The sequence below is a fragment of the Hyla sarda genome, chromosome 11 (assembly GCF_029499605.1).
Source record: "Hyla sarda isolate aHylSar1 chromosome 11, aHylSar1.hap1, whole genome shotgun sequence".
Classification (NCBI taxonomy): domain Eukaryota; kingdom Metazoa; phylum Chordata; class Amphibia; order Anura; family Hylidae; genus Hyla; species Hyla sarda.
In genome coordinates, this window is record NC_079199.1 from 53326869 (window position 1) to 53346330 (window position 19462).

The following is a 19462-nucleotide window of genomic DNA, read 5'->3' on the forward strand; positions in this document are numbered from 1 at the left end:
ACTCACTTTCCCACCTCTGTTAAGATGTTTTCTGGAAAGTGTTGATTTTTATATTTATATATTTTTTTATATATTTACCACCATGCTGCAGAATTCTGCTCCAAATTATAGTTCTGTGCTGTATTATTTAAGTGGATTAGCACGGCAAACATATGTCATGTAAATGTTAAATCCTTGCCTTTCAAAACTGACTCTAGAGTTCTACCATGTGGTCTCCCTGAGTTAAAGGGGGTGCCTTGCATTGGTGCCATCTTGGCTCTTGTTGTACAGGGAGGTCCATAGCTCCAGCAGCCAATTTTTCAATGTTATTCACTTTTCAGTGGGTCATTTGCCATCTGAGCCCCTGGCAGACTTTTTCCATAGATTTTAGGGGCATTTTGGTTTCTATATTTTCTCATAGACTTGTACTTAAAGTCCTGCTCCTGGACTTTTTATTTTTATTTTTTTTAATAAACTAATACAGTCATCCAATTTCTGTGTAGTAATATGGTATAACCTAGTGCTCCCCAACCTTAGAGCCTTAAGATGTTGCAAAAGTAGAACTCCCATCATGCCCTGACAGCTGGAGGCTGTGTCAAAGCTACATCATACAGCATGCCCAGAAAGTCGAGGGCATTTAAAGTAGACCTGTGGCCAACCCCCCAAAAAAACAAAATGTATTTTTTTTCTGACAATTCAGGGAGTCAGTCAGATGGGCTGGAACTTAATTGTAATAATGGGAGTGACCAGGTGATTGGGATTATGCAGTCAGTGCCTAATACACCCCCCCCCCCCTCCAGACTGTATAATCCTGCCCATCACCTGATTGTCACTCCTATTATTATTAAAATTAAGTTTACACACATCTGACTGAATCCCTGAATTGTCAGACAAACAATAAACCCTCATATCTCATTAACTGAAGGGAAGATGTGTGATCAGGGCAACCTAAGCTATTAAATGGTAATGTTGTCTCATCTTTGGGGGGTTGGTCAGAGGTCCTCTTTCAGCTGTGGAGACAACTCTTGGTATGCCCTGATGGGAATGGTAGTTTTCAAACTAGAGGAGCCACACTGTTGAGTACACTATTCTAGCCTGAGGATTTGGACCAAGAGAATAGGACTAAACCTGATGTCATGTGATGTATGATTATGGGACATAAGCCGGCCAGCCATAACTTTCAAACGTAATATTGTGTACAGCTCTACTACACAATACAGCCCTGTACACAGCAAGCTGTGAGGGTCTTTGGCGTAAACTTTTGCAGCAGTTTTTAGCAGTTTGCTCTGAGGTAGCTCTTCTGTGGATCAGACCACCAGGCTCATCCTTTACTCCCCACACCCGAGCCTTGGACATCAATGACCCTGTCACTATTTGTCCTTTCTTGGACCATTATTGGTTAGTGCATACCACTGCGTATTGGAACCCCCCCCCCCCCCCCCCCCAAAAAAAAAAAAAAGCTGCCAGATTCCCGTTAGTGTTATGGTGGATTGTCTAAGATTTAACTTTGTGTAAAAAAGATAGATAAATAAAAAAACACATTCAAAATTCAGTCCCCTAATGTAATATTACAAGTGGCTTCAAACCAGGGGTTCACCTTCAAGTCAAAGCACTGCTCCTGTCAGAAATCTCCAAAAATAGCCGCCTCCGATCACCTGCACTTATGTAACGTATGAGTCACAGAAGCATGTCTGTCGTTCTTCTTCGGTTACCTTATTTTCTTAAATTAACGTCAACTTCTTGAACAGCAGAGTTCTGGATTAGTGAGCGCACTGCTCTTCCTGTCCCTGGAGCCTATTTGTACATGCTCAAAATTCATTTTGTACAAATCTCTCCCGGGATAAATGCAAATACTGTGTAAAGGGAAGGTGGCCACACATTACCAGCAGAGACGAGTGAATGCGGATGGGTGGGGGGATGTGATGTGCAGCGAGTACAGAGTGTGACGGTTGTGACGCTGATGGGAGCTGACAGCTCGCTTGATCTTGCCTTGATTAGGTGTCTGACTGCTGGCAAAATCCACTAGTCTTTTTCCATTCACTAATTGCTGATCCACGCACAAGGACAGCTTTTCATATCGATAAAGCCACTGGGCCGGACACCACAACAGTGTGACGTTACATTTGACTTTTACTAGAGTTTAGTTCTGGAGCACTGTGGACTATTTTTATGCTCTAGTCATTTCATCCTTCCTTCTCCAAATGGTTTGATGTAGATTTTTTTTCCCCTTGTTAAAAAAAACCTCCAATACCTTAAAATTTTAAACAATGGAGCTGACCCACTTGGAGAGCATTCAGGAGATCACTTCTGATGGAGCGTTCCGAAAGATCAAAGTGTCCTCCTACACGGTCACATGGGGGAGCATCGCAACGGTAACAGAAAAGTCTAATCTAATGTATATATAAATATTTATTAATGGTATGTTTCCTAGTAGTGTGTACTGTAATATTAGATTTATGTGCTGTATGTATAGCAATGTGTAACCTGATGGTGTGGCATCTGTTATGTGTAATCTATAGATTTAATAGTTCTTATAAGTGTGTTCATGTATCTATATACTTAATAACTTATTATGTTACATACTTTTATATAGTTCTGAAACATAGGCTTATACTATGGAGTCAATGTGAATAGAAAGCTACAAGTATATTTTAGATGTTTAAGGAAATCAGTAAAAATGTAGCAGATTATAATTAATTTAGATATGTTTACATATACTCAGTGACGATACATCTGCCTGGATAGTGCTGCTGAAACTTTTACCTTCAAATTATTTAGCAAATCTGACTGCAGTCATTTTGAGAACGTTCTAGACTTTCTTCCTTTCTCTTGTTTTCTTGCTCTATGTAGCAGTCTCTTTCTCTCTAGCTCTTTTTTTTTTCCCCCCCTCTTTTTGCACTTTGTTGCTCTTTCTGTAGCTTTCTCTCTAGCTTTTTCTCTTCGACACTAGCTTGCTCTCTTTAGCTCTTTCTTACACTCTATGGGGGAGCTTTATCAAAACCTGTGCAGAGGAAGAGTGGTGTAGTTGCCCATAGCAACCAATCAGATTGCTTCTTTCATTTTCCACAGGCCTCTAAAGAGGCCTGTGGAAAATGAAAGAAGCAATCTGGTTGCTATGGGCAACTACACCACTCTTCCTCTGCACAGGTTTTGATAAATCTCCCCATATCTTTCTATCAGTGCTAGAAACTCTATTGATGTGTAGCATTTTATCCTAATAAAAGCCACATTTTTTTTTTATCCAGTTGGCTTAATACTGATTCCAGCTGGAGAAAGTGACCGACTGATGTCCAATTTTGTTGTATGAAATTGCGTAAATCACTTACTACTACAGCTACTTGGATCTCTATCTAGCTTTCTCTCTAATGGCTTCTTGTTCTCTAGCACCGCCCACTTGCTCTCTTTTTAGCTCTATCCTCTCTTTATATCCCTTTTGTTATCCAACTGATCAACAATCTAGGCTTTTGTTCTTGCGCCTCTTTTAGCTTTTCTCTTCTATTGTCTGCTTGCTTTCTTGTGCTCCCCACTTGTTTGCTCTCTTTCTATGGAGCCGTCGCCATCTTGCTTGCGCTGTCCCCTCTCTTCACTTATTATCCCACTGATAAGCCAGCAATTTATAGGCTTCTTTCTGAGCGCCCTTGAAATTTGCAGCAACATCCATCTTGTCTTCGTAGGCATTCTGGATTAGAGTTGGTTTATACATTGTACAATATTCTAGTATAGGGTTTGCTAAAGCACCACGCACACCATTAGAACTCTCACCCATACGTTATATTGGTACATTAGGAAAACCTTGATAGAAACCCGGCTGACTACTGTATGTTTCTGGATACGTTTGTTTTGCGGGGCACTGATGCCAAATGTTTATCGAACAATAACTGTGAGTGACTGGAAACATGTAGTTGTCTTTTGGTGTTTTAAAAGTGCCATTCTGCAATTTTTATCCATTTATGTATAGGTCGCTTGAATATTAATAGAATTGATCTGTTGCCTTTACCCTAAATCCTTTGTGTAAAAGTGAAGCCTGTACTATATGATCTTTACTTATTCCTTTTCTTGTGGAGAAACGAACAGTGTTATATTGATAGACATTGTAACAATATAAGGAAGCTGAATAATAAAGCTTCTGTTTCCTCCCCATTTGGCTGAAGCTATTGACTTGTGATATTGCCTTAGTCTTAATAATAGCAGACATGGAAAAATACAATAAAGCAGACATTGTATACGGTTCGTTGTTCTCATTTTTCCCTAAAACAAGATTGGATTCCCGCAAAGTAGGAGGGAGAAGGAAAAGGCAAGGTTTTTGGGTTTCCTTTTGTGTGGATCCATTCTTGGTCTATGATAAGATTATGGACCACCATGAAGTAAATGTTTTCTTTTTTTTGTATAACTGTTTATTTAAAGAATTTTGTATTTTAATACAGAAGAAAAATACGACGTGTGTACAGTGAGCATGAGTACTTTGCAATATATAAAGCAAAATTTGCAACTATATATATATATATATATATATATATATATATATATATATATATATATATATATATATAGGAGAAACACTGTAGAGATGAAGTAGGAGGAGAGAAAGGGAAAGAAAGTAAAATTAAAAAAGAAATGATGAAATAAATTAAAATAAAAGAAAGAATATAAAATAGAGAATCTCGCATGGCCATGGCACATCAGTGGTTATTCAGAGAATCGTCATACTCCTCCCAAAGCCTCCATATCCTCTGAAAGACATGGAGTTTAGTATCTAGTACTGCTGAAAGACGTTCCATCCTATACACCTCTTTAATTTTTTCCAACAGGGCTCGAGTCGGCGGGAATTCGGGAGATGTCCACCAACGGGCTATGAGACATTTATGTGTCTCATTTATGAGATGTAGTAAATGTGTTCTTATACCCAGCAGCCTTGATGTTAAATACCTTACATTAATCCCATTCTTGGATATAGTCTTCTCTCTAAGGCTTCTTCTATGGAAGGAGATATGTGAACAAGTTCCACTAAAGAAGGCGCTGGTACCCAAAGATGAAAGTAAACTTCTTTATTAGCAACGCGTTTCGATCCCGGTTCGGGATTGAAACGCGTTGCTAATAAAGAAGTTTCATCTTCGAGTACCGAACTTGTTCACATATCTCCTTCCATTGTTATCCACCGGACTGACTGACGTCACACCGGGAAGTTCCTCGTGACAGCGGTTCCATTTGATTTCCTGCATATAGACGCTACTGTAGGTGTTGTGCTCTGAGCGCAACACCTAGGGGTAAGAACCCATCTTTGCGTTATCTCTTTCATTTTATATAAACGGTCCTCACTAGGGGCGCACCTCTTGTAGTTTTTTCTCGTTGATATGTAAGGCTTCTTCTAGGCAGTGGGTGAAAACACTAGAACATAACCTGTAATTTCTTGTCTGCCAAGCAAACACTTCTTAGTTTAAGAAGCTCAAAATTATATCTTAGTATTATTGTAGTGGATTAAATTACAGTAGAAAGCAGAAACAACAATGCTGTCATCATGTTTTGAGCAAAATATTTTTTACTTGGGGTGGAATGTTTTAAACTGTGTTTTTATGGTTGGTTGGTCATGCTGCCCGATCTGAGAAGCTGCTGAAAAGATTGGTATGCATTCTATTACTGATGATGTGCTATATGCCAGCTCATAGTCTCACATCTCAGAGTTTGCAGTTTCCAATTGGAGGACTTTGCTGTTCATACACAGTGATTGACAACTTGCACGGAATTCCCCCTCCTACTGGGACTGAAGAAGTAACTTTCTCCTTGAAGAGAGCACCAAAAGGCTTGTGTAGTCTATACACGCTTCACTGGGAAGAAATATGCAAAGTAGTCCAATCATAAAGAAGGGAGCTTGCTCTCTGGTGCCACCTATTGGAGGTAGCATCCTTGCAAGTCAAATTCGGACATATAAAGAGCCTTGAAACATAACTGGGGATTTGTAGCAAAGTCATATCTCTTGCACAAGGAGGGGAGAGCCCTCTGTAGTCAGCTGTTTTGGTATTTTTGCCCCTAGTCAGTACAGAGCAGGGTTCTGGCTGCCTAGCCTTGAAGGGGGTGATTGTTTTCCTTGTGGGAAGTGCTGAAAGGTTATGCACTTGGGCCGTAAAAACAAAATGTACAATTATGCTTAATAATAAAAAATTTGATAAAAGTCTACCGAAAAGGACTTGGGGGTACTGTTGGACTGTAAACTCAACTTTAGTGACCAGTGCCGGGAAGCGGCTGCAAAGGCTACAAAGTCATGGGATGATAGGTTATCAAGCTTGTGGTTATTAATTTTGGAGAAAAGTAGTCTTAGGGGGCGACATGATCACAATGTACAAATATAAGAATGGATAGCGATCTTTCTAGTGATCTTTTTATACCTAGGCAAGTAACCATGACAAGGAGGCATCCTCTGTCTAGAGGAAAGAAGGTTTCACCATAATAACAAAGATTCTTTACTGTAAGAGCAGTGAGACTATGGTACTCTCTGCCACATGATCTTGTGATGTGTAACTCAATAAACATGTTCATAGGGGCCTGGATGTTTTTCTGGAAAGATATATTACAAGTTATGTATACTAGATTTATGTGGATAGAACGTTGCTCCAGGGATTTATTCTGATCACCATATTACAGTAGGAAAGTAATTTTTTTTTCCTTTTTTTTAAGGAGGCAGTTGGCATCATCCTTATGTGGGGTTTTTGCCTTCCTCTGGATCAACACAGTAGGGTTTTAGGTTGAACTCAATAGATTTGTCTTTTTACAAGCTTAAAAACCATGAAACTATGTCAAGTGGTTTTGTGATGAAGAGGGGTCTAGGAGGACAGGTACTAAGTCATAAGCCATGTGGGCGGTCAATGAAGGACCACCAAGAGCTGATATGTGTAGGTTAAAACACTCAATACTGATGTGAACACTTCCTCTAGCAACTTTAGTCCTACATTTTTGTTTTTTGGAGTTTCTCGGATTAGTCTAAACAGCGATACATTTTCCCTGAGATGCCAAGGCAAGAACTGCATGGCAGCGCATTTAATTGAGATACGAATCCAGGAAATGGAGAAAGGTGTGCTTCCAAAACTTTTCAACCTTTCACCAGTGCAAAATAATAAGGTCCATTACAGTAAATGAGGAAGAACAACACTGGTTTACAGACCTCCACCCATTGAACAAAATTGGAATTCCAGCTTTGGGCTGGGCATTATCAACCCTACGTCTGTGTCCAACTAATGTTCTTGTGGCTGAATTGATGCAAATCTACTTGCCTGTGTCCTAGTGTAAAGATTAGTCTGTAGCAGAGGCCGGTACTTGTAGACAACCTACACATTAGTGTCCATGAAGGTACATTCCGATATTACCCAAGTTTGTCTAGATGCATCGTTCTGGCATGTTGTCCATATCGACAAGATGTGGGTGATACAGCTGGTTTACTTCAGGAGCTGTAGCGCTAGCCATATTACCCTGCCTGTATGAATAGCCGTGTGACCCCATGATTCACAGTAACCCTGTAACATTTGAATCAGTTTCTGAAAGCACATAATCCTCAAAATCCCTGCGCACGTGCCTAGTGTAGGAGGAGATCTCCTCTCCAAGCTTCTGGGTCATTCTCCTCCTGACCCCTCGCACGGCCATGGGATGTTAATAAGCTTTTAACTCTTAGTCAGCAACACAAGAATGTCGCATTCAGCATATTGCTCCTTGTATAAACAGCGGAGGCCCAACAGATGATGGACTGCCAGGACTTCCCATGTGCACTTCCATCCTGGATGTCATACTGTCTTTCAAGACCTTTATTTTAGACTGAAATGATGACTGTTTCTTTTTGGCTATATGGCTGCGGAGCTTATGATGCTTGTTCACACCATGCCGGATAATAGGTATTTTGTCCTAATGGGGTGTCTCATTAAAACACCCTTTGTTCATGTGCCAGAATAGGACATATAGACTTCATAGAGGGTGACATTCCTCCCACTGTAAGACAGAATTGAGAGCGGTCCTAAGAATGGCCATTCATCTCAATATCTGCTATGTAGTTCTGCTTTTGCCCCTCATCACCTGCAAATGCACAGGTGTCAGCAGTGGGACAAGGTGTGATTAGCTGGTTGCCACAGGGGGGCGCAGTTTGAAAACTGTTTCAACTGTGCAAAATGAAAACTTCAAGAATTTCCAGTTAGCCTAGGGCTGTCTGGGCATGCTGGGAGTTGTGGTTTTGCAACAGCTGTAGACACATTCTTCTAGACCAGTGTTTGTTTTTTTTTTGGCCTTTTTGGCCTGAAGTTAAAGGGGTATTCCAGGCAAAAACATCTTATCCCCTATCGAAAGGATAGGGGATAAGATGTCTGATCGCGGGGGGCCCGCTGCTGAGACCCCCCACGATCTTCCTGCAGCAGCCCGCATTCTATGCATAGCTGCGTCTGAAGTTTTGGAAACCGCTGGGCTTCCGAGACAGGAACGTGACGTCACGCCACGCACCCTCCATTCAGGTCTATGGGAGGGGGCGTTGCGGCCATAACGCCCCTTCCCATAGAAATAAATGGAGGGGGTGTGGCGTGATGTCACGTCCCCGTCTCGGAAGCTGGGCGGTTTCAGAAACTTCAGATCTAGCTAAGCATAGAATGCAGGCTGCTGCAGGAAGAAATACGGGGGGTCCCAGCAGTGGACCCCCCCGCGATCAGACATCTTATCCCCTATCCTTTCGATAGGGGATAAGATGTTTTTGCCCAGAATACCCCTTTTAAAGATCTCTCCTGCCAGCTCTGAAATGTAGCATTCTGACACTATGGGACTATGCCATCCATTTAGGTGGTTTGGGCAATTTGCTTTTTATTTTATTTTTTTTAGCCGGAGGACATTCTTTCAATTCAACTGGTACCGGAAAGTAAAACAGATTTAGTAAATTACTTCTTTACTTCTATTTAAAAATCTTAATACTTCCAGTACTTATAAGCTGCTGTATACTACAGAGGAAGTTGTGTAGTTCTGACTACAGTGCTCTCTGCTGCCATCTCTGTCCGTGTCAGGAACTGTCCAGAGCAGCAGCAAGTCGCCATAGCAAACCTCTCCTGCCCTGGACAGGTCCTGACATGGACAGAGGTGTCAGAGAGCACTGTGGTCAGACTGGAAAGAACTAAAGAACTTTCATGGGAGCATACCCCTGTTTAATGTAGTTTTTCTCTGTGCAAGACCTAAATGTCAGTAGGGACTTCTTGACCTTCAAGGGGTACTCCGGTGGAAAACTTTTTTTTTTTTTTTTTTTTAATCAACTGATGAAAGTTAAACAGATTTGTAAATTACTTCTATTAAAAAATCTTAATCCTTCCAGTACTTATTAGCTGCTGAATACTACAGAGAACATTTTATTTTTGTAACAGTGCTCTCTGCTGTCCATTTTAGGAACTGTCCAGAGCGATTTGCTGCTGCTCCGGACAGTTTGCTATGGGGATTTTCTCCTAATCTGGACAGTTCTTAAAATGGACAGAGATGTCAGCAGAGAGCACTTTGTTCCAAATAGAATTTTCTCTGTAGTATTCAGCAGCTAATAATTGCTGGAAGGATTAAGATTTTTAATAGAAGTAATTTACAAACCTGTTTAACTTTCTGACATCAGTTAATTTAAAAAAAAAAAAAAAGTTCTCTGCCGGAGTACCCCTTTAAACAGATCAGTGTCCCCAGTGATCAGCTGTAAAAGGTAAAACTGTAAGTGTTCAGTTTCTCTGCAGCACCACCACAGGAGACATGAAGTATTACGCCGTAGCCATTTACATCAATCGTCTGTGTTATTCAGGACAGGGTAGGTCCTCCAGAGCCGCTCTTTGTAGTCCTCTTTACTCTGCTCAAAAAATGAGTATCCGGCTTAGAGGATTCCCCCTCCTGCCTCCATTACCTCAGAATTCCTTATAAGATGTGTGGAAATGTGCTGCACTCTTTCGAACATACTTTCTGGACCTTTTGGTGATTCTTTAGAAGCAAAACAAATTTAGAAACAATCCTCAGTAATTACGTAATGAAATGTTTAGCATTTGCTTTGTGAGCATTGTACGGGCGGTGATCACTGTGCCCGCAGTGATCCGGTTCAATCACTCAGTATTGCAAATTAATTATCTGGCACAAGCTTGGGGCAGTCAATGACATACATGCATTTTAAGGGCACAGTTGGTTACTGACTTAAAAAGGTATTAAAGGGGTACTCCCGTGGAAAACTTATATTTAAAAAAAAAAAAATTTTATCAACTGGTGACAAAAAGTTAAACAGATTTGTAAATCACTTCTATTAAAAAAATCTTAATCCTTCCAGTACTTTTTAGGGGCTGTATACTAAAGAGAAATCCGAAAAAGAAATGCATTTCCCCTGATGTCATGACCACAGTGATCTCTGCTGACCTCTGCTGTCCATTTTTGGAACTGTCCAGAGCAGCATATGTTTGCTATGGGGATTTTCTCCTGCTCTGGACAGTTCCTAAAATGAACAGCAGAGAGCACTGTGGTCATGACATAAGAGAAAATGCATTTCTTTTTTGGATTTCTCTTTAGTATACAGCCCCTAAAAAGTACTGGAAGGATTAAGATTTTTTTTAATAGAATTGATTTACAAATCTGTTTAACTTTCTGGCACCAGATGATTAAAAAAAATAAAAATTCACAGGAGTACCCCTTTAAATCTCTTCAGCTGAATAAACAGCCTCCCTTTTTTGTGGTCTGTTGTTTTAATTCCACTTAATTTGCTTGTATTTTGCTCAGTGCCTTTTCCCGGGAGGTGCCATGTTTTTGTAGCCCGTCCTTTAGGCCACATGTGGCTCTTCAGATGTGAGGGATGTCTTGGATTAGAGAGTCCCGTCAGTAGGGAGTGGCTCTGCCCACATTGCTGAAATACTGTAATAAACAGTGTCATATACAAATTTCTCCAACAAATGTTCTATTACCCAGATTTCTGCTAACAAAGGGATGGACGCCATACACCCACACATACACACCCAGAGCTACTAAAGGTGATCCTGTGCAGAAGACAAAAGCCAACGCATACTTAACCCTGTAAATGCTCAAAGTACGGATACAATACACCACAAGGTATAGGGAAAGAAAATGGGAACATGAAGGGTGCGCATGCGCCCGAGACGTGTCCGATTTCAGTGGTGTGGTTACGGGTGGTGTGTGCTATCCTGTATAATGAAATCTTAAATGGATCAATAAAAGTCTGAAGTTTTATACAGTAACGCTGGATCGCATTGCTTTTCTTCTAAAGAAAGTGGGAACATTCCTGCGGAGTTTCTGAGCTAAAGTATTTTATACTCCGTATGCTTTTTGGATAGAACTGGTTAAAAGTTGGCTCAGTCACATGAATCCCTGTTCCTGTGGTCTCATGACGACCCCATACAAAGCTGAATGAAGGGTGTGTCCATATTTTCCATTATGCTGCGGTCTGGCTTTACACGCTATGTTTCTGAGAAGTTACGACTTCTCCTATTCTTTCACTGATTGTATTGAGCATTTATACACACCGTTTTACATGGCTTCCTTTATAAGGTCGCAGACTATCACTTTGTGTCATGTACCTGTAAATTAGTCCTTATGTGATCAGATCTCAACCAGTCATGTTTTACAACTATCAATAATTCCTGTATCGATTTTAATGTGCTCTGCACTCTGCAGGTTTAGTTGTGTTTAAAAATCTGTGTTTCGATCATGTTAAAAAAAGCAACATAAAGTGGAATTACGCTAAATCTGTGTAAAAAAATAAATAAATAAATAAAAATAAAGTGCTGTCTTATGAATGGGCCTTTATACGGTCATGTATGATGGTATTAGAGATGTGCCAATTTAGGTTAGAAAATTTACAGGAAAGGACAATTTAACCCTTTTTACTGATAACTGGCCTAAGTAAGGACCGGCAATCGGCCAACAAACATACAAACTCTCTTGTTTGTTAGCTGATCGCAACTTTTGTGTGGCCATTTAAATTATCACTATTGGCCGCACCTGTTTACACAATTATGAATTTAAAGGGGTAGTTAAGCATGGAACTCTTATGAACCATCATCCTTGGGCTGCCGGCACATGAAATAACAACCTAGACTTACCTGCCACTGCTCCGGTGGTGCCCCAGTATCGCCACTCCAGTCCTCCGGTGCCATCTGGTTGCTGGTGGTCACACTGCTGATCAGCGAATCATTGTTTGCAGTGATATCTCACCTTGGCCAGTGTGAGCTGAGCAACAGTGTGATGTATTGGGCCCCGGCACCTAGAAGATGATTGGGACCAGGGCTCAATAAGTTACACTGCTAATCTGCCTATTTCTTGATGAGGTGCGACATTACTGTGGCTGGTGATTAGCTGATCAGGAGGATTTTAAGCGTTGACCTGGACCAGCAAGCAGAATGGAGACCGCACCGGAGGACTGGAGCAGCAAAACTGGGGCACCACAGGATGGCAGGTAAGTCCTGGTGGTTGTTTAATATGCCGTCACCCCAAGGATGATGGTTCAAAAAAGTTTTGTACTGGAGTTACTCTTAAATGGACTGCAGTACTGGACAATTGTTCGAGCCTTGTAAAGACTCCTGTGCCTGTTGGCTCGTCTAAAAGGGGCCTGAAAGTTCCTGAACACTTGGAAGGTAGAATTAATATTTTAAGACTAAAAGAATTAACAATGATTCATTAGATTATTTGGCGATTCTTACTTTAGATTCGCGCATCTCTAACAATGTACAGACACAGGAAAGAAAACAAAAAACACCACAATGATGTATACATTATTTTTTTGATATGAGGTGTGCTAGATAATTGGTTTATTGAGCAACTTCAAATAAAGACATCACACTTAAAAACTACACTACAAGAGGGAACATTCATTTTTTAATCCTCAGGGATCACAGGGCTGCTACCCAAATTATCCTGAACCCCATAAGAGTGACTATATGAGCTGTAACACTGAAAAATGAAACTCCACTGTGCATTAAATAAAGCAGACGAAAGTAAAGACAGGAGCAGTCACGGTAGGCAAACATAAAACCTATGTCATACTGAAGCCCTATCATCTCTAACCATGTACTAGTTTGTTCTGGAGTGTTCCTTTAAGCCAGTCTGAGACCTCAAATGAGCTTTGAGAAATAAATTTTCGTCCAGTGGGTGCTCCAGATTAGTAACGAACAGCTTTACCTGTATGAGTGTGCATATACAGATAGCCATCAGTCACTTAGGACCGCCCACTGGACTCCTAAGCACAGTATGAGGTAAGCGGTTTAGAAGAATAGATTACTATTTCCACTAAATCTTTTCCTATGAATATGTATATTAAGGTGCTTAGCTTCTCCTGCTCTCTAACATTCTATCTACAGACTGAACTAAATTTTCAATGTGACTAGTTCCCTTTGAGTTGGTTTGTGGACATGTAAAGCTCCCATCCCTCCAAATGAGGATGCCCTAACACCTAGAGCCCTGCCTACTGTTATATGCATTCTAAATACTGGAGATTGTTTCTATAGTAGACTTGTATTTTTGTACTTTTTTCTTCTTCTTCTATATATTGTGTAATGGTGCCTAATGTTCATATGGGGTGAGGGGTTGCGTCTAGGTATGTGTTATTTTTTGTTGTTGTTTTTATGAACCTGTGTGTTATCCTGCTATTTCACACTTCCTTTGTGTATGGCGTGCACATTGACTGTCTGAGCCTGCTACTTTTTTTTGTGGCTTTGGAAAGGGAGGATCTAATGTTCAGGGCCTGGTATTAAGCTGTCGGAATGTGTAGGATTATACAAGAGATTGTTTGTCCTCCTTTAAAGTGGAGATGATCTTTCATTGGGACGTGAGGCGCTCCTAGGCATGTACCTGTTGTCTGTCACTCATGTGCACACTCCTCACCTCCTCCGGAGACTAACACCTGCCTATACGCCTGCAGGACCCTAGACTACAAGCCGCTCTGTAGATATCGTATCGCCATGTGGGTGCGGAGGAAAGCGAAGCATATCAAGCTACAGGTTCAGCCACATTTCATTTTCCCCCTTTATATTGTCAGTGCATTTGTGCTTTTTTTCCTTCAGGCTGTAGAGTGGGTGGCTGCGCATTGTTCCAGCTCCTCTAATGCTGAATGAATTAAGAGGATTTCCTGCTGGCTCTTATACTAATTGCGCTTCAGGATTTGCGCTCTCTTCTGTAACCCCTTGACTTCCAGGGAGGATGTTAAATGCACTCCAGGGATAAGAACGTGAAGAATGTAAGGAATTGGAGGTGTTTAGATAGCTGGTTATGGTTCTCAAGGGGTTAAACACAAGAATGTTACATTGTACGCCCCATTTCATGTGTTGTAAGTTATAATAGATGTTTAAATTTAGTACAGTGCTCACTACAATTCACTTTACTTGTGTATGTCTTTGCAGTTTTTTGTATCATTGCTCATATAAGGAATTGTTTTGAGATGATCTTATTCTACTGTTTTTTTTTTTAATTCTTTGTACTTTATTTGATTTTTTCCCCCCTTTTCATAAAGGAATCAGGTTTCTGACTATAGATAAAGACAATTATCTGTCCCAAATGGTGCAGGGCCTGACCAGAGGGGGCGCCCTACTAGACTTAATATTAACCAGCACACCTGACAGAGTAACTAATGTACAAGTAGAAGGATACCTAGGAAATAGTGATCATAATATAATACATTATAACTTGTTCTTCAATAAGGGAATCTCTCGAGGGGCCACAAAAGCATTAAACTTTAGGAAGGCAAAGTTTGAGCAACTCAGAGAAGCCCTTAACAATATAAAATGGGATAATATCCTCAAAAACAAGAATATTGACACTAAATGGGAGACTTTAAAAAATATCTTAAATTCTCACTGTAAGATGTATATACGTTATGGGAATAAAAGGGTCAGAAATAAAAGAAAACCAATATGGATGAATTAAAACGTTAAGGGGGCAATAAATGACAAAAATAAAGCATTTAAACTACTAAAACAGGACTGCAGTGAAGAAGCATTAAAAAGTTATAGAAAAAATGTAAAATATGTACAAAACAGATAAAAGCCGCAAAAATAAGAGACAGAAAGACTAATTGCCAAAGAGTAAAAACTAACCCCAAAATGTTCTTTGACTAAATAAATAGCAAAATGGTCAAAAATGAAAGTGTAGGCCCTTTAAAAATGATGAGGAAGAAATTATAGATGGGGATCAGGAAAAAGCAAATATATTAAACAAATTCTTCTCCACTGTATTCACTGAGGAAAATGAAATGCCAGGTGAAATACAGCGAGATAAGGTAAACTCCCCAGTACAGGTCACCTGTCTAACCCAGGAAGAAGTACAGTGCCACTTAAAAAAATCAAAATAGACAAATCACCAGGACCAGTTTAACCTCCGTTGTATGTAAATTGTTTAAGGGTTTTCTAAGGGATGCTATTTTGGAGTGTCTTGAGAAAAATAAATGAGTGACTCCATATCGGCATGGCTTTATGAGGGATCAGTCCTGTTAAACTAACTTGATCAGCTTTTATGAGGAGGTGAGCTCCAGACTGGACTTAGGGGGAATCGCTGGATTTCATATATCTGGATTTTTCCAAAGCATTTGGTGCCACATAAAAGGTTGGTGCATAAAATGAGAGGGATGGGGGAGAATGTGTGTACATGGGTAAGTAACTGAATCCGTGATAGGAAACAGAGGGTGGTTATTAATGGTACTTATTCTGATTGGGTGACTGTTACTAGTGGGGTACCACAGGGGTCCGTCTTGGGTCCTGTCCTATTTAATATATTCATTAATGACCTTGTAGAGGGGTTGAATAGTAAAGTCACAATCTTTGCAGATGACACTAAACTCTGTAAAGCAATAAACACAACAGAGGACAGTGCACTGTTGCAAATGGATCTGGATAGGTTGGAAGTTTGGGCTGAGAAGTGGCAGATGAGGTTCAACACTGATAAATGTAAGGTAGTGCACATGGGGAGGAAAAATCCGGACTTGGATTATGTATTAAATGGGAGCACACTTGGGAAGACGGACTTGGAAAAGGACTTGGGAATCTTAGTTAACAGTAAATTTAGCTGTAGTGACCAGTGTCGGGCAGCTGCTGCCAAAGCAAATAAAATAATGGTTTGCACCAATAGGGGCATAGATGCCCACGACAAGGAAATAATTCTACCACTGTACAAATCACTAGTCAGACCACACATAGAATACTGTGTACAGTACTGGGCACCAGTGTACAAGAAAGATATAGTGGAGCTGGAGAGGGTTCAAAGACTGGCAACCAGAGTAATACGGGGAATGGGAGGATTACAGTACCCAGAAAGATTATCAGAATTAGGGTTATTTAGTTTAGAAAAAAGAAGGCTTAGGGGGCGACCTAATAACTATGTATAAATACCGTATTTATCGGCGTAGAACACGCACTTTTTAGGCTAAAATTTTTTGCCTAAAGTCTGTGTGCGTGTTATACGCCGATACACCCCCAGGAAAGGCAAGGGCCGTCGCTGCCCGCTTCTCTCCCCCTGCCTTTCCTGGGGCCTAGAGCGCTGCTGTCGGCCCTTCTCACCCCCTGGCTATCGGCGCCGCTGCCCGTTCTGTCCCCCTGACTATCGGTGCCGGCACCCCATTGCCGGCGCCGATAGCCAGGGGGAGAGAAGCGGCACCGACAGCCAGGGGGAGAGAAGGGGCAGCGGCACCCATTGCCGGCGCCGCTGCCCCGTTGCCTCCCCCCATCCCCGGTGGCATAATTACCTGAGTCGGGTCCGTGCTGCTGCAGGCCTCCGGCGTGCGTCCCGGCGTCGTTGCTATGCGCTGAACGGCGCTGCGCATGACGTCAGTGCGCCGCGCCGTGCATAGCAACGACGCAGGGGACGCACGCCGGAGGCCTGCAGCAGCGCGGACCCGACTCAGGTAATTATGCCACCGGGGATGGAGGGAGGCAACGGGGCAGCGGCGTCGGCAATGGGTGCCGCTGCCCCTTCTCTCCCCCTGGCTGTCGGCGCCGCTTCTCTCCCCCTGGCTATCGGCGCCGGCAATGGGGTGCCGGCACCGATAGTCAGGGGGACAGAACGGGCAGCGGCGCCGATAGCCAGGGGGTGAGAAGGGCCGACAGCAGCGCTCTAGACCCCAGGAAAGGCAGGGGGAGAGAAGCGGGCAGCGACGGCCTCTCTCCCCCTGCCTTTCCTGGGGGGTATATCGGGGTATACACGCGTACACACGCACCCTCATTTTACCATGGATATTTGGGTAAAAAACTTTTTTTACCCAAATATCCTTGGTAAAATGAGGGTGCGTGTTATAGGCCGGTGGTATACCCCGATAAATACGGTATATCAGGGGACAGTACAGAGATCTCTCCCATGATCTAGTTATGCCGAGGACTGTAGCTATAACAAGGGGGCATCCTCTACGTCTAGAGGAAAGAAGGTTCCTACACCAGCACAGATGGGGGTTCTTAACTGTAAGAGCAGTGAGACTGTGGAATTCTCTGCTTGAGGATGTGGTCATGGTTAACTTGGTAAAAGAATGTTTAAAAGGGGTCTGGATGCATTTTTGATGAACAACATCATTACAGGTTATGGATTCTAGATTTATTGGGACAGAACGTTGATCCAGGGACTTATTCTGGATCGGGAAGGAATTTTTACCTCTAGCATGAGGGTTTTTTGCCTTCCTCTGGATCAACTCATTAGGGACTCATTAGGGTTATAGGTTGAACTTGATGGACTCTGGTCTTTTTTTCAACCTTATGAACTATGTTACTATGTAATGGTCTATGTGCCTATGCTAAGTGTTCCTGACCAACCTCTGAGTTGTATGGAGCCGTCATATATATCGTATACAGAACAGCCTTTGTTAGTGTGTTTATTTTTTTAGTATTTTTTTTTGTATTGTATTGGATATTGTATAAATGTATGCCATGTTCCATTTGACATTGCATTGTATTTGCAATAAGTTGGACGCAGCATGTGAACTGTATACAGCTTTGTAGTGCTGAGCTACAGAGCGTCCGTACAAGCTCATTGCACACAGTTCTAACGGAATGTGTGTGTATATACGATGTGATTTTATGTATAGTTTATTATTATTATTTTTGTTTTATGAATTATTGTTAATCTTCATTTCTTTTATACTGGAGAAAATGATACTCTAAAAACCCAGTGTAATTGTAATACTCGGCAGGATCATATGTTAGCCCTTTAACCGGGTGGTTGTACCAGAAGTCCCAGCAGGACTAGTGCATGCGTCCTCTCACTCCACTATTTGTACTGTTCATCGTTGTCCTGGTTCACTGTATACTCTGGAGATGGTGCTATAAAAGGATCAAGATTCCTGGACATGTTGTAGAGATTTCCTTTTCACCTTACTCCTTATCTTAATAAGGATATCCTTTTCTTCATTTCACTTTACTGGATTATTATTAAGTCGTCTTATTTTAGAAACTGTCAAAATTAGATCGTGCAGAACTGAAGAGACTTATGCTATAATAAATGTGTGCCAATCCTGGGGAGGGTTCAGGAATGAATGTTCAGTGGTCCCCTGTGGTTCTATGATTCTTGCAAAGAACCTTCTGATCTTTATTAGTTTTTATAATGAATGTGGATATTTTTCACTTATTTACTTATATCAGGACTATTGAATTTAGTTTATTTTTTGTTCCTTGCGTAGGTGGGCAACCCAAGAGTGGAGCTGACCCTTTCAGAGCTGCAGGACATGGCCAGTCGTCAACAGCAGCAAATTGAGAACCAGCAACAGATGTTGGTGGCGAAGGTAGGTACCATAAAATGTGTTAAGTTATAGGGGTTGCCCAGTTTAGAAAATCTATTTTCCAATGCACTATTAGGAAATTGTGAAGGAATAGAGGGGACCCATGTTTGGAATCTTCATCTTTTGGCCAGTAGAGTGTTAATAGTGTCTTTCCTCTGGAGGACACAACCAGTCCATGCATTCTACAAACAGACCATTAATTAAATAACAATGTAATGCTTAATTTCACCTATGGTTCCACTACAGAAGAATTAAGTACTTTACTGCCAGGTCCTCCTACATATTACAGAAGATCACTGGGTGTCCCACCAGCAGGATACCATATATCGGTTAAACATTGGCTGGGAGGGGGGTCCTTGAGATTCTTTGCCCTTGAAGCAGACTTGTCAGGAGGGTATACAATAAGGGCATGACTGTGTATTGCTTTTCACCCTGAATCCATACATCTAATTTTGACAGAGATAAGTTTAAAATTATAGGCTTTGGGACCCACTGAGCATTACCCTTGGCTGCTAGATTACATGGGAAAGGCAGGAATTTCAGTGACGGTGTCAATAAGTAGGGTACAGTGAGGGGTGCAACTAACTGGTGAAGAGGCCAAACTGTGATGTGCTCTAGTAGCCGAGGGAACATCCAGTGGGCTCCAAAGACTTATTTCCATACCTTCGTAAACTCAATGACTCTCCAGCGCCGAGATATCAAATAGGAGGCATGTACGGATTCATGGTCAAAAGCCTGTACAGTCATGCCCTTATCTTAAAACTGTCCCGG

General features: G+C 41.5%; 1 protein-coding gene across 8 annotated transcripts in view; it reads left to right on the plus strand.

The window, feature by feature from the left end:
• Window positions 1-19462, plus strand: part of PPP1R13B (protein phosphatase 1 regulatory subunit 13B) — a 95548-nt gene that overhangs the window by 44932 nt on the left and 31154 nt on the right. For 7 of the 8 annotated variants that reach the window (XM_056544977.1, XM_056544976.1, XM_056544974.1 and 4 more), the window contains exon 5: window positions 18593-18694. In XM_056544977.1, coding sequence (XP_056400952.1) covers window positions 18593-18694 — 102 coding nt within the window. Of the gene's footprint in view, window positions 1-13772; window positions 13944-18592; window positions 18695-19462 lie in introns of those variants that run through there. The other variant, XM_056544982.1, reaches the window with a different exon arrangement.